This window comes from Notechis scutatus, chromosome 1 (assembly GCF_049901735.1).
Source record: "Notechis scutatus isolate UNSWTSFEM ecotype Mainland chromosome 1, rNotScu1.2, whole genome shotgun sequence".
Lineage (NCBI taxonomy): Eukaryota > Metazoa > Chordata > Lepidosauria > Squamata > Elapidae > Notechis > Notechis scutatus.
Genome location: NC_142009.1, coordinates 61,630,749 through 61,647,234, shown reverse-complemented (window position 1 = coordinate 61,647,234; position 16,486 = coordinate 61,630,749). Strand labels below are relative to the sequence as shown.

At 39.8% G+C, this 16,486-nt stretch overlaps 2 protein-coding genes across 5 annotated transcripts in view; both read right to left on the bottom strand.

Moving 5' to 3' along the window:
• BTBD9 (BTB domain containing 9) overlaps positions 1-16,486 on the bottom strand; it is a 148,391-nt gene that overhangs the window by 82,084 nt on the left and 49,821 nt on the right. The gene's annotated exons all lie outside the window — the stretch shown is intronic.
• LOC148132820 (lamina-associated polypeptide 2, isoforms alpha/zeta-like) lies at positions 1,428-2,879 on the bottom strand. The gene has a single exon (XM_087954818.1). The coding sequence runs from the start codon at positions 2,877-2,879 to the stop codon at positions 1,707-1,709; it is 1,173 nt and encodes a 390-aa protein (XP_087810944.1). The 3' UTR covers positions 1,428-1,706.

The window sequence follows — 16,486 nt, the reverse complement described above, 5'->3', positions numbered from 1 at the left end:
CACCAGGTTGGCGAACCAAGGACGCCTGGGCCAGTAAGGGGCTACCAACAGAACTTCTACCCTTTCTATCAGTACTTTCCTGATTGCCCCCAGAATCAGGGGAAGGGGGGGAAGGCATACAATAGTCCCTGGGGCCACCTGCACCGGAGAGCGTTGACCCCTTCTGCTCCTCAGGCAGGGAATTGAGCAAAGAACCTCAGGAGGTGCGTGTTCTCTGGTGATGTAAAGAGATCCAGAATCGGGCGGCCGAAGCGTTCCGTCATCTCCTAGAATAGACTGGGATGCAATCGCCATTCTGACTGGTCGACTGTGGCCCTGCTCAACCAGTCTGCCTGCACGTTGGATACTCCTGAGATATGTTCTGCTTATAGGGACAACAGGTTTCTCTCCGCCCACCTGCACAATTGAATTGTTTCCTGCATTAGAGATCTGGAGCGTGTGCCCCCCTGCCGGTTTATGTGGGCCTTGGTAGCCACATTGTCCGTGAGGAGAAGCACATGTCTCCCCACCACCTCTTGCCTTAGATCCTTGAGCGCTAAGCGGGCAGCCCTGAGCTCTAGCCAATTTATGTTGTGGGCGAGCTCCTCTCGTGACCACCTCCCCTGGGTGACCTGGGCTCCCAAGTGGGCCCCCCAACCATAGAGACTGGCATTGGTGGTGATGGTAATCCTCTGGGGTTTCCTATACAAGCATCCCTGATCCATGGCTTGAATTGAGACAGCAAGATGATAGGCACCTCTCTGGAAGACAGGATCAGCGACGTGACTTCCCTGATGCTCCTGTGAGAGAAAAACCTGTCCGGCCAAGGTGTCTATAATGGCCCCCAAATGCAAGATCCGAGTTGATGGTACTAGGTGGCATTTGTCCAGGTTTATCAAGAACCCATGCTCTCGAAGAATCCTGATTGTCGACATCAGATCCTCCTCCGCCTGAGGTCTGGAAGAGGATGCTATCAGGATGTCATCCAAATAGCATTGGATCCTTATGGGTAAGGCTCTGAGATGTGCTGCTACCACTGCCAAGAGCTTGGTAAAAGTCTGAGGGGCTGATGACAGGCCGAACGGGAGAGCCCTGTATTGAAAATGGTGGCCGCCATAGCAAAACCTCAGGAACTGACGGTGGTTGGGGTGTATGGGCACATGGAGGTAAGCCTCCGTCATGTCTACCGAGGCCAAAAAATCTCCCTCCCGCAGTCCCTCTAGAATGGAGTGGAGGGAGTGCATCTTGAACCTTCGGTAGATTAGATGCCTGTTGAGCCCTTTCAGGTTGAGGATTGCTCGCCACCCCCCACCCCCGAGGCCTTTGGAATCACAAACAACACTGAATAGAAACCCTGTCTCTCCTGGTCCACCGGAACCGGCTGGATGGACCGAATGTCCAGCAGATGGTGGATCGCATGAGATCCCTCTTTGAGAGGTCCCTGGAGATGGGGCAGCACACAAAGGCTCTTGGGGGGGAGGAGAGAAACTCTAGAGAGAGACCTGACCATAAGGTTGACAGGATCCAAATGTCCATTGTGGTCTGTTCCCACCTCTGCCAGAACAGTCCCAGATGGCCCCCTATGAGGGATGAGGCTCAGGCGTCACTTCTTGTGCCTGAAGGGTCTGTTGGAACCCCTAAAGGACTTTCTGCCCTCTTGCCTCTGACGCCCTCTGGCAGCAAAGGCCTGTCTATCGGCCTGAGAGGAGGATCTCTGGAAAAAGGGCCTACTTTGATGGGGAAAGCCTGCCCCAGCTTCCCCGTTTAAAGGAGGGCTTCCTATAGTAGGGATGAGACCTGTAATCAAAGCGCTTCCCCTGAGAGGGCAGGATCTTTCGCTTGTCACTGGTTTCCGTCAAAAAGGGGTCCAGGGCTTCCCCCAAAAGCCTCTCCCCCTTAAAGGGAGCCGACATCAGCTTCCATTTGGTTCTTACGTCCACCTGCCAATTTCTTAGCCAGAGAAGCCTGCGTGCTGTTATGGAAGAGGCCATGGCTCTGGAAGAAAATTTGGCTGATGTGAGGGTGCCATCAGCAATCAATTGAGCTGCAGCTATAATCTTATTCAGGTCCTGATGCACCCTGAGATCCTCAGGTGGGATTCTGTCCTGTAGCTGTCTCAGCCAGCGCAAAGAGGCCCGAGTAAAAAAAGATGCATTTGACGATGCTCTGATGGCCCAGGAGTCGGCTTGATGAGCTCTCCGGAGCGCCATCTCCTCCTTCTGGTCCTCTGTCTTTAGAACATCCTCCGCATCAGGTGGGATGACAGATGAGGAAGCTAGGGCTACCATTGGGCCATCTACCTTTGGCACTTCCATAATCTCCAAAAGATCTTTGTCCACATTAAATAAGGTAGACTCAGACCCACTGGGGCCAGTGTACATCCCAGGGGACTCCCACTGCTTTTTGATCAGGTTCAGAAACATCTGGGGCACAGGTACAGCGTCCACCACAGATGCTTTCTCAGTGAACAGGAAATCCTCCTGATCCTCTCCCTCAGTGGGAAGGTCCTGAGTGACCATGTCCTTTTTGAGATGAGCCGTGCTCTTGGCCTTAACCAGCAGAGTCTTGAAAAGAGCCGGCTGGAAAAGGCTCTTAAAGGAGGGGGGACCTGCTACCTCTGACTCCTCATCCGAAAAATCCCTTTCTGGAAGGAGGTCCCTCTCAGAGCCATAAATCTGGCTGCTTTCTGAAGGGGAGGCCGAGCGCTCTCTGAAGTGGACTGGCTGTTCAGCGGAAGCCTGCCCCTGCAGGACTCCTCTGCTAGGTTCCAAATAAGACAGCTGGTGCAGCTGGTTGACCTCTGCCTGCAATTCCTGTCTTATTTTCTGGGAGATCCAGGCTCTCATGAAGGATAGCATTTCTTGCATCTGGGTCTCCTCCGGTCGTAAGCCAGCTGCCATAGGTGCAAAGGTGGCTGCAGGCACAGGTCTGGCCACTGGAGACTTGGTCTGCAGGTGCCGCCATCAAGATCCCCTGAGGCGGCTCAGAAAAATTGTGAGAGGTCTCAGCCCTGATTTGGAGATTACCCTGCAAATCGTGGGTACTTGAGCCCCCAGGAGACCAGGCAGTCATATACTGCCTATCTGCCAGTTAGTCTGGCTGCCTGTCATCTTGAGAAGGCAAAGTTTGAGGGGTGGCTCTGTATTCAGCCATCCTGGAATCTCTCACTACCCTGTCAAACTGTTTGTCTATGGCTTTTTGTCTATGCCTGGCCTGTCTATCCTCAGCCCTAGAGGATCTCTTAGGGGCTAGAGCCCTGGCTCTAATCCTAGCTGCTGCCTCTAGACCAGCAGACCTGGGCTTAGGATATCCCTCTACAACCTTCTCTCTACCCTGCTGAGGAACTGACAATTCTTGATCAGCTCCCTTGGTGGCCATCTTTGAGCCTGCCAAAAATAACTGTCACTTGACAGGGTAGAGAGAGGGAGAAAGAAGTAAGAATAAAATAAAATAAAATAAAAAATATTCAGCCTAAGCTGTCAGCTACAGCCACAGTAGCTGTCCACCACTTCAGGAGGCCAGTGCGACCCAAAGTAGTGAGCTCAGCCCAGCTCCGCAATTCAAAAGCCGAGTCAAGGGAAAAAAGTTGGAAAAAAACGGCTGCCTCTTTGAATTGCAGCAAGCCCTGACAGGTCAGAGGCTTGCGAGCCTGGCGCTGGCTGCACCGCAATTATCAGGCAGACTCAAGCGTCTCACAGCTGCCACGGTGCTCTGGGGACTGGATGGGGGGGGGTCAGGATTTAAACCCGATGGCCAGAACTCCCCCCCAAGGGACAATCCTGGAGACAAACTGCAAGATTGTCCCCAAACGAAATAAATGGCCGCTGCCGCCGAAAAGGGACAGAAGCGCTTAGCGGCAGCTGTGGCTCATCCCAGGCAAGAGAAAGTGGATCGGGAAGAGGCAAGTTAAATAAGACGCCAACTCCCGCCCCAGACCGGGCCACACGGGCTCTCAGGGTCACCTCCACTCAAGTTTTGGCAGAAAACAAAACAAAAAACAGTCCACCAGCAAGCAAAGTCAAAAAATAAAAATAACAAGCAAAAAAGCGCAAACCGGAAAAAAGGCGCGAAAAAATGAAAGTGCTAAACCGGCAAGCCAGCTAGCTGTCAAACCTGATCTAAGCCTCTCTGCGAAAAATAGCTTAATCCAGGGGGTGAATATTCTTCTACAATCCTAACTATTCAGAGCCCTTAAAGGGAGGTCTGAACACGCTGAGACCGAGTGAAGAACTGGGGACCGTTATCAGAGGGTGTGTCCTCAGTTTTTCAACTCGGTCTGCAGAGCTAGGAGACTAGAGACTACCCATCCTGGATTCTCCCTTCGGCTCAGTGAAGAAGCCAGCAGTTCAAGTTGGCTTTAGAAAATTTTTAAATCAGATTTTATTTCTGTTGTTTGCTAAATAATTGACAAAGCCAAAGAATATCAAAAGGAAGTCAGTGAGTGCTTCGGTGTTTATAGACAAAACTTTGATTGTGTCTAATGACAACAGACAGAACAACCAGTCTTAAAATTGACAATGAACATATTGAAGTGCTAGATACCTCCTGCCTTTTAGGATCAACCATCAACAGTAAATGAACAAGCAGTCAAGTAATACACCACAAGCTAGCACTTGGTAGAGCAGCCAGAAGCCTTGGAAAAAGATGAGATGCCATATGTCTACACCTAGAAAGGTCAGAATTATGAAAGCTAAGGTATTCCCAGTGACACTATGGAATTAACTGGACTTTAAAGAAGCTAGATAGAAACAGTATTGACACTTTTGATGCTAGAGAAGACTCCTGAGAATACCATGTGCAGCCAAAACATAAATAAATGGATCACCAAACAAGTCAACTTAGAGTTCTTACTTGAGGCACAAATGACCAGGCTCAAATTATCCTATTTTACACACATTATGTGAAGGCCCTGCTTTCTGGAAAAAGCTCTAATGCTGGGAAAGGTGTAACAAAAGAAGAGAGCAACCAGCAACAAGGCAGATGGATACATCAATGATGAGTGTGCACCATTGGAAGACCTGAAGAATTAGCTTTAGGGAAAGTTTGTCATATAGAACATTTATATGGTGGCTAAACGTGAACACTGATAGTACATAATAAATGCCTCTTACATATCTGCCTTGGAACCCTAACCTCCTAATCCTCTAAAATAGGATTGGAAAAGAGCCAAAGCCTGCAAAACTGGGAGAAAGGTGAAACATTTTTGCTATGCTATGCTGAGAAACAGCCATCACTGGGCATAATCCTTTCAGCATAATGTTACTCACAGAATAGATTATTATAGTCAGTAATTTCCCAAAGAGAATAAAGTCTAATACAATTACATTCACTATGTTATTGATGAATGCAGTTGAAACTAACACTTCCTCAGTGTAATATATTGTAATTGTGTCATAATATACTTCATTACATTTAAATATTCAGAAGCATGTTAATATCTCATTGTTGTAGTATTGCTTTTAAATTTAAGAACCAAACTTATTCAAAATAACAAAGCACTGCTGTTTAGAGAAAAGAATATTCTTCTAAATACCGAACAATCCTTTTTTTCTTTCAAGGGAAGAAAATATATTTTCACACCTGTTAAATCATCACCGTTCATACATATTGAACCATAATTCGTGGTTTATGCCCCAATCACTGTTGTCACACAATCTGGCAATCTTAAATTACATTTCATGGAAATAAATTACATTAAAAACAAGTTCAAGTCTAATTCCGGGAAAGCATAGTGAACTGAAGATGACTCTGTGAGAGCAGAACTGATAGCCACAGCAGAAAGAGGGGCTCTTGGATTTCCCACTCCTGGAACATAAACCAGCGGTCTCCAGCAAATTTAAAGGCTCTGGCCATGGGGAGAGTCAGCTTTGTCCAAGCCACAATTCATAGTCTTTAAAGACATACTGGGTTCACCGACTTCCTTTCTTTGATTAAGGATTTCACTGAAAATGGCTTGTAATTTGCTTTTCAAATACTAATAATCTTCAGAATAACAAGTTTTATTACGCTGGGTGATTTTCTTTCAATCCTCAGCAAAAGATGTTTCTTGTAGGTTTAAGAACTTAAAGAAAAGCTTTTTTATTTGAAAATAAACAGTGAAAAGGTGATGAGAACATTGATTTTGGAAAGACTTTAAATCAGGCGTGTCCAACCTTTCACCTTCCCTGGGCCACATTAGAAGATGAAAATTTGGTTTGGGCCGCACATATAATAAATTATTATAAAATAATTATATTATAAAATTATATAATAAATTATAAATTATTTTTATTATTTATTATTATTTATTAAAAATTATTTGTATTTTATTAATTTTCCGGCCAAATTTTGCGGGGTGGGGGGGGGGGGGGAAGAAAGCTCACCCGCCTCGCGCCTACCTCTCCTCCTGCAAATGGCCTGGCTGGATGCAGCAGGACTGGAAGGCGAGGACCGGGAGGCTCGGTGCAGCAGCAGCAGCGGCGGCGGCAGAAGCGGTGGCGGGGGCAGAAGCAGCGGCGGTGGGGGCAGAAGCGGCAGCGGCAGAAGCGGCGGCGGTGGGGGCAGAAGCGGCAGCGGCGGCGGGGCAGAAGCGGCAGCGGCAGAAGCGCCAGCGGGGCAGAAGCGCCAGCGGCGGTGGGGGCAGAAGCGGCAGCGGGGCAGAAGCGGCAGCGGCGGTGGGGAGCAGAAGCAGCGGCGGCGGCGGGGGGCAGAGCGGCGGCGGTGGGGGCAGAAGCGGCGGCGGCGACAGGGCAGAAGTGGCGGCGGCAGCGGGGGCAGAAGCGGCAGCGGCGGCAGAAACAGCGGCGGCGGGGGCAGAAGAAGCAAAGCTGGCGCCCGCCTTTTCTGTTGCTGCTTGGCGTGGCGCTCGCCTCGCCCCGCCTCGCGCCTGCTTCTCCTCCTCCTCCTCGCTGGCTCTTGCCAGAAGGTTGGGGTGGGCACTGGGCCGCATTACGAGGCGACCTGGGCCGCATGCGGCCCGCGGCCCGCGGGTTGGACAAGCCTGCTTTAAATAAACGATCAGGTCAGACTGACATGAAATAAGATTTTTAAATAAATATAACACTATCTTTGGTTTGTTTAAAATCTTATTAAAATATATGAAGATTTTGAATTTAAGTGAAAGGAATCTTTCTCTGGGAAAATTTTGTGGATTAGAGAAAAACAAGGTAAGAGAAGACTTTGAAGGGTAGTTTTTAGAAGCAACTAGAAAGAGCTAGATATAATTAAAGAAGAAGGTCTATTAATACAGAATGGATAAAAGTATTGTAACTCTGGAAAAATCAAGAATATTTGACAACAACATACACAGAACTTTCTTTTCAGATTGTCCATTACTATAAAAATGGATCACAAGGGGAGATAAAAGAGGATACAACTGAAAATCAAGTTGTTTGGATATGAATTTAAAATTGACAGGATATAAGAATGATATTGACAAAGAAGTTATACAAGATTTACAAATGAAATCAGTTAATATTTTAATAATTAAAATGGATGCACAAGTAATAAATCAGAAGCGTGATTTAGACAGGTGTATTTTAACTAAGAAGAGTATCTTGGACAACTTTGGATTTACAAAAGAGATATGTTGTACCTATGAAAGAATTCCTGAGAAAAGATAAGAATGAAAATAAATCAAGTTTCTGAGATACTACTTAAAAGAAATAAACATCAAGATTTTTAAAAGTAAAAACAAGAAGCATAAAGTTTGTTTATTTGACCAAGGTTAAAATATACAGTGGATATAGAAAGTCTACACATCCCTATTAAAATGCAGGTCTTTGACATGTAAAAATATACCACAATAAATCAGATGTTTTTTCCATCTTTAATATAACACATATGCTGCACAATTCAATTGAAAAACAAACTGAAATCCTTTAGGTGGAAAAATATCAATAAAAAACCTATAATACTTTTTTTCTAGCAGCTTTTAATAGGTTTTTCTTGAACAGGAGTGAATGATGAGGCTTTAAAGTTTTGTTTATAGGTAAGATATGGGAAGATTCCCAGAGTCACCATGTTGAAGAGATGGGAGCATAAAAAATTAATAAATTAAAAAAATATTTTTAGAGAAAACAAACTAGCATTAAAATTAAAGGAAAGTGTTAAACTGACAAATGAGTTTCTGAAGAGATGAAGAGAAGATGATAAAAAAATTAATTTGTAGAACATTATCTGATCAGATTAAATTTCAGTATGCTGTTGTTTCTGATAGTCCTTAATGGAACCTTTTCTGATTAACTTTGAATGATGAGGCTTTAAAATTTGTTTGTACACACGAGATAAGATATGGGAAGAAGAGATGTATTTGTATTTTTAGAGAAAATCATAAGTTGCTGAGTAAAGTACATATGAAAGGAATATGAAAGAATATGAAATTGATTTACTTGGTTACATGCACACACATAAATACACACACACACACACACACACACAGAGAGAGAGAGAGAGAGAGAGAGAGAGAGAGAGAGAGAGAGAGGTAGCTCTTAATGAACTTTTGCTGACTGAAATTGAATGACAAGATTTATTATTTGCTAATAGATAAAAATGAGATATGGGATGAAAAGACTACTATTTACAGTCCCAACACAGAAATTGTGTGGAGAATGAGGGCACCTCCCCTATAAAATGATTTCTTAATAATAGAAAACAGTTTTCCTTCACAATGAAAGAAAACCAGATAGTCCTGTTGTTATACTGCAATAAAGCCCAATCATTTTGTTGCAATATTGGTCTTATACCGATAGTTTTGTTTTACTATTTATTTATTTTCACTATTTATATCCTGCCTTGCTCCTCACTGGGCATTCATACTATTACAATCACACACTAATGAAACATAAATTCATTATATTTAAATGGAAAATAAATTGTCCTGTTATATATGTCTATTGAAAATGGAAACAATTGAGATGACTGTTGCTCTTAAATGTTCTCTTTTTACAGAAAAAAAGAAACAGATTAGCCTCTTGCTTTTAAATATCTTTTCTTTAGAAGAAAGTAAGGTAGGAAGAAGATACACTATGAATTTTTTCCCCTGTAAATTGTTTTCCTTTGATGTCAAGAACCAACTTAAGTTGACCTGGGTGGGTGGGAGGGAGATAAATTGATTCAAAAAAAACTATCTAAGGGATAGAAAGTAAGAGCTAAAATGCATTAGGATACTTGGAACAGTATACTGAAGAGGTAGGACACATTATCCACTGAATGAACTAAAGCTAAGAGCCATTGAGTATAATACAAAACTCCATTCTAAGGAAGTCAAGTAAGCTTTAACCTTAAAATGTAAAAGGTAACATACTACAAAATCAATCCTTTTTAAGGTGCTGATTTTCAGAGTCCAGCCAGGGAAAAAAACCCATTTCCTATACTCAGCAACTCATCTTGACTAGCCAAATGTATATTTACTATAGTATCATTTATCTTATTTTCAGCAAAAGCTCACTAACATACATATTCCTGAAATCTTCAATGTAGTCTACAGCTAACAGCTAATTACTGTTGACTTACGAAAAATATATTGCCAACAAATGGCATACAATATTTAAGGGTTATTAATCAGCAATAGACAAAGCACCAGAACCAGTAGCATTATATGCAATAGACTTAGTTATATTAAATCCTACTAATAGTTAAGATGGCTGTACGTACATTCATATTTACAATATTACAACATAAACTTTTAGAGTTTTTACTCTTAGATATAAAGAAAGCGAGAAAAATAAAACAGAGTAGAATTATACACACATGTATCAAACATATCTTTTCATCTCTCTCTTTGTTTCTCTCACACACGCAAATATATATTTTGAAATTTTTAGAGATTGAAAACATCTAGTAACATTATCAGTATGTCTTTTATAATCATCCTGGTCATTTTGCTCAGCAAGTAAAATTTGAAACAAACTTTTATGCAAAATAATGTAAATTTTTCACTATATTTTTATCTATTACACCACTTATTTTAAAAGATAAGTAATATTGATATTTAATATTGAATTTAACATTGCTGACAACTATTCTCTTTCATCAAATTAACCCAGAACTGGTACAAAAAAGAGGAAGAAAATTACCCACTCCTACTGAGATATTGTTGATCTTGCTCTGTGTTATATTCTAACTATTCAATCCTACAAAAACAGGTTTCATGAATTTGAAAAGATAAAGGGGGAAGAACTGAAGAAAAGTTAGTAAAAGGTTGAAACAGTTAACTGCAGAGAAACATGATTAATGAGACAAGTCAGGTGAGCTATATAGGGTGACATCTGGCTTATAAGATGTATATCAGCTGAACTATATGTCCATTCTTTGAGAAATGTAAATGTTCATTTGTAAAAAAAGAAAGTTCCAGCAATTTCTCAGGGTAAGAATCTCTCTTAAAGAGGTGATTAAAAATGTCCAATAGCAAAAGCTCCCTTTTAACCATTAATTATTGGCAGAGATTAGTAGCTTAGTCTAGCTTTTATCAAGCTCTCCAGCATCTCTACTAAGCAACACTTCCCAAAGACTGGAGTCTATATGATGATTTTTGAAACTGATCTGAATCTGTGAGTTTTAATGAGAACAGAATTAGGATGGTACTAGAGGCCAGGACATTTTAATTGTAATTATAATGTTCCTTATGTGCAATGCTAATAGAAAAAAAAAACATTTTTCTTTAATAATGTCACCAGGCAGGCCAATTCCATTTACATCCTTTGGGATGTAAATTCCACTGAGTTCAGTCAACATTTAGTGTATAGCCTATGCAGACATTTAAACAGCTACAAGAAAGTCTAAGATGAGATTCTTTGTTAATAAGATAGCAAATTGAGTATGTGATTATAATAAAAGTTCATAAGTTTCTGTGTCCATATATATTATGTGAGAGGGAAGTCTCTCATAAGCTTCATTAAATGCAGTAGCTATGGTAAAAAAAAAGAAAGAAAAAGCTCCCTTTTGATGGCATACCTTGGGATTTAATTGAAGTCTAAAAGCAGAGGAAACTATTGAATGAAATTTACAATGTAAAAGTATCAGATGAAAAAAAAGAAACAGGGGGGGGGGGGAAATGTTCAAAATAAATTGCTGTTGTTAGTTGCAAAGTCATGTCTGACCATCACAACCCTGTGGACAATCCAGGCCTTCCTGTCCTCTACCATCCCCCGGAGTCCATTTAAGCTCATGCCGACTGCTTCAGTGACTCCATCCATCCACCTCATTCTCTGCCGTCCCCTTCTTTTCCCCCCAATCGCTCCCAGCATTAGACTCTTCTCCAGTAAGTCCTTCCTTTTCATTAGATGGCCAAAGTATTTGAGTTTCATTTTCAGGATCTGGCCTTCTAAAGAGTAGTCAGGGTTGATCTCCTCTAGGACTGACCGGTTTGATTACCTTGTAGTCCAAGGGACTCGCAGGAGTCTTTTCCAGCACCATAGTTCAAAGGTCTCAATTCTTTGGTGCTCAGTCTTCCTTATGGTACAACTTTCACACATAGCAACTGGAAAAACCACAGCCTTGACTATATGCACTTTTGTTGGCAGGGTGATGTCTCTGCTTCTTAGTATGTTGCCTAGATTTGCAAATAGAAAACTACTAATATGAATTTGCTAATTATAAATACTAAGAAGTACACTAGGTTAGGAATAATCATTTTGAATGTTCTTTCAATTTTTTTTTAAGAATGAAACTAAAACAAAGCATACCTTCCATAATTAAATACTATATTATTCCTTGCTCATGTTCATAATCCTACAACAGCACAATCAGGATTTGTTGTTAAATTTGGCATTAACCTGTTAAATATTCACATATAACTTAAAAATCAGCATTTTAACTGCAATAATACTGCATTTCACAATTTATATAATTTGAAATAATATTTTGGCATCTATGTGATTGTTCAGAGATATATTCTAAAACAACCAACATGTGGTTTGTTAAATAATTAACTACCATCTTTTTTTAAAAAAAGAAGAGTATCTATTTAAAACCTAACAAGATGCTACTGGCATAGAATATATATGTTTGGAGGAGGGAAGTTTCTGAATCTTTAAAAAATATTATTTGAGGGACGAGTGGAGGGAGCACCTCATTGTTGTTGGGAAAGGTCGCCTCTTTCAATCAGGAGAACTGTGCCGTTAATTTAGAGGTGAGGAAGGGGGAATACGAGCGCAGATGCCCCCTCCCTTGTAGGTGTTCTGAGATGGGAGAGAAATGCCTCGGGCAGATTTAAACTGACTGCGCGCTCCTTAAAACAGCGTGGCAGCAAGGGCTTTGCAATGGCAAGTGTTTTTAAAATGCCTCAGACCGCTGCGAAAGTGGCTGACTGCTCCCTGAGGAGCCAAACTTCGCTCTGACGGCTATAATTGCCAAATTGCTGTCAGAAGTAATTACTTTAAAGTTTGGAGAGATCCCGTTTTCAAGGCTGTGAATCATACCTGCTCTTTTCTTCCTATTCTGGCCAAGTAAAAAAGTTGCCTACCCAACGAAGGCTGAGCAAAAACTGGGGGACGCTGAGGAGGAGGAGCGTCCTATCAATTAAGCCCAGCCTATCTGAGCAGAGTCTAAGCACCTCCCACTACTGGATGCTCGGAGCAGCTCATTGGAGAAGTTTCTGAATCTTTAAAAAATATTATTTTGAGGGACGAGTGGAGGAGGGAGCACCTCACTATTATTGGGCAAGGTTTGGAATGCCTTTGCATCATTTACTGGAAAAAGGGATTTAAGCCTGAGTGTATCTTCCAATATTAAGATCTCAAGCTTTCCAAAGTCTAAGTGAATACTATATTCCTTTTGTTAATTGAAAATGGAAGAAATTATTGTTGATCAGCAGCTTCCTGCTGATAATCAGTTGTCATATGCAGGCTGCAAGTTGTCAACTCCTTAATGTATAAACTGCATGTGGAGCTTGTGCCTTCTGTGTTACACACTTGACCTGTGTAATTTAAACAAATTCAGAATATAATATCACATATGATATACTTCATGCTCATCCTTTACACACTGAGCATCCATTTTTCTCAAATATTCTATCAGTTCACATTAATTCTGAATTAAGTCCCTTTAAATAAGCAAATAACTGAAGAGCTTCTCTGAATTTAATTGATTGAAAATGCCAAGGTGGCATTTGATTCTAGTTAGTCAGCACTGATCTCTCTAAAGTAATTGGTTAGCTAAAACACAAAATAAATTAGGTAGGTACTGCAAAGGTAAATAGACTACCTTCTTGTAATTTTGTTTCACCTTGTATTACAGAAGCTGATTAAGAAAAAGTTGACAATTTCTTGAAATGAGAAATCAGACACAATGTTGTAATAATTGAAACATATTGGAAAAATAAAAATATTTCATATTATAGCAGAATACAACTCTTTATTGTAATTATTTAAAATTCTAAGGTTTATAAGAATTGTGAATACTTAATCCATGAGCTCTAGAAGGCAAGGTTATAGAAAGTATAATATAAAGATTATATTTAAAATCAAAGATGAAAATGGTACTATAAGGTTGCTCATGCTTTATTGTTTTTCTCCTCTATTTTTTGAATAGACCTTAGCATTAGGAAATGTGCTTTGGCAATCTCTCAGACACTTTGTCAGATACAAAAAAAATAAAATAAGGGAGAATATGCCTTCAAATACTTAGCAATATAAAGGCAAAATCTAAGTTGCAGGAATCAGGATGACCACTGGATAGCAAGTTAAGAAATATTTTTATAAATATTTTTATAAATATTTTTATAAATAAATATTTTTATAAATATTTTTATAAATATTTTTATAAATATTTTTATAAATATTTTTATAAATATTTTATAACCACTGATATCTAGTGGTTATCTAATTTTTTGCTACCCAGAAAATGGTAGCCCTACCAGAAAATATGCATATGTATTAACAAATAATGCAGCAATTTTTAAATGCTAATACTTTTTTAAAAAAATATTCAATGACTTTTAATCTGAAACCCCATTTATGCCTATGATTTTAGAACTGTGTGTTGGGGTATTTCTAAGTTCTTTGGAGGGTCCTTACCATATTTTATTTTCATTGAATGTAGTAATCTGAGATAGATAAGGAGGTTGCATTATTAGCAAGGAGAAGGTAGATATAATTATAGTATTATAAGAAATTATTTGTGTCTAATTTGTAGGTTGACTGGCTTATTTATTTATTTATTTGACTCTGATGGCCACTCAACTTGCAACAACTTTGGGTGATTCCCAATTTCCTGAAAGAATTAATGTCATTTCCATTTCTTTTTACAGCAGATAAGAATTCTTCTTAGTGAGTCTCATTTCTTTCAGGGTTACAAAACTAAAAGAAGACTTAAAGATTTAAAATATAAAATAATATTTGGCATAAGGTTTAATAAGGGATTATCTAACAAAGCTTAAAACGGATAAAGGGAATTGTTATTTTTAAGAGATTACCTTTTCTATTAAACTGCATCAGAGAAACTAATTGAATTAGATAATTTACTTAGACATCTCTGGAATGTTTTTTGCTTTCTTTTAAAGACTGTAGGCAATTGTTGGAATCTATAAAACAAAAGATATGGGCAACATGACTAGACTAGATCACTAACTGTAACTATGAAGATTCTAAATGTATCAAGCACCAACAATTACGGTATTAAAGGTACAACAAAGTATAAGAAAAGAAAGGGGGAGTTTTGTTTTTCCTTTTTTCTTGTTTGAAACTTTCACTTTTAGACTGCAACACAATGATAACTTGCAAAGCTGCATTATTGGAGGAGAGAAAAGAATTGTTACAACAGCCTGCAAAGAAAGCAACTCCATTAGATATACTTCAGAAAAAGGTTTGATCCACTTGGCAATAAAAGTAGCTGACTCACTTGAAACTAAATTTACAGCTTTAAAATTAAAAAAAAAAAACTTGAGAAGATGGAAAACTTTGTAAATGAATCTGGAGATATAAAACAAGTTAATGGTAAAATGGAAATAAAATGGAGTAAAACAGATGTTTTAGATGGAGAAATGGAAACAGTGCAAGATAATTTGGCTCTGCTGAAATTAAGAATGAATTTTATTTGAAACCTAAGAGCTATTGGGGGGAGGGGAATTGAATCCAGAAAACTACAGACCAATCAGTTTCACACCAATATCTGCAAAATCCTGGAAAAGCAGTGTGTTTATGAATACCTAGAATGAATTGGGTAATTATTAGAAGCCAGCATGAGTTTGGTAATGAGAGAAAAAATTATAAATTACTCTTTTATAATGGAATTTACATAGACTAGAAGATTCTCTTTTGCTCTTGCTGATGCTTTTTATTAGCTTCCTCTTTTTCTACAAGAGACCCCCACTCTATAACCTAAAATGTGTTCAGTCACAAGTACATTGTTATAATCTTCTTGGAAAACAGGAAGATCTGCCTGGGCTAGGCAACAAGTAAGTAAGATAAGGGACATCCTCCCAAGGTAAAGCCCAGCAACCCAGCAGCAAAACTAAGATAAGACACTGAAACACAGAAAACAATGTCATGCTGACCCTTAAGCTTATAGTTTAGAATATAGAAAATAAGGGGTGTGTGTGGAGAGGGCTTCTTAGGCATGGCGTGGTCTGTGCAGGGGTAATAAAATGTATTGTTTGAATATGGAAGCTTGCTCTTCTTGTACCCAATCCACTTTGGAAGGGACTTGAAGGCCTGTTTGCAAACACTTATTTTCTTTAATAAACCTTTGAATTGTAAACCAGACTTGTTCCTGTATTGTGAGTATTAAAAATTTTGGTTCTTACATCTCACAGTAAGAACAAGTCATGCCCATTTTTTTTTACATAAGTGATAAGTGTGCTGCAGCGGCCAATAAAGCTAATGCAGTCCTGCTTCCCACAAGGAAGCTGAGACTCTAGAAAGATTGCAGGGAAGAGCAACAATGGTGATAAAGGGTTTGGAGGCTAAATCCTATGAAGAATGGCTCAAGGAACTATGTATGCTTAGTTAAATGGAGAGAATATTGAAGGGAGTCATGACAGCAATATTCCAATATATGAAAGGCATTGATTTATTCTCCACAGCAACCTGAGGGTAGAACAAGAAGGAATGGGCCAAAGCCCGTCACAGGGAGATCCAACTGGAAATGAGGAATTTCTTGACAGAACTATTAAGCAGTGGAACAGCTTTCTTCCTGGAGTTGTGGGCGCTCCATTGCTAGAGGTTTTCAAAGAAATTAGAACAACCATTTATCCAAGATGAAAACTCCTCCGTTGAGCAGGAGACTAGATATGTCTACATAAACTGAACTGGGCAGGATTCTGCAGCCTGTTTAATTTATACAGAAGGCAGAATTCATTTTTTTTATTTTTTTGCTTGAAAAAAAACACATATAATTTTAAATCAGAAAGTGTTAGCCCATATTATTAGTATGGCTGCTTAGGATAAGTTTACATACAGACTGTTTCATGTACTTAAAATGAAATCAATAGTAAAGTAAGATATAATCAAATCTCTTTCTCAACAAAAGGTATTTAATTCTTCAATAACAAATCATTAGCTGGATTAGGTTCAACTTTGTTTTAATTCTT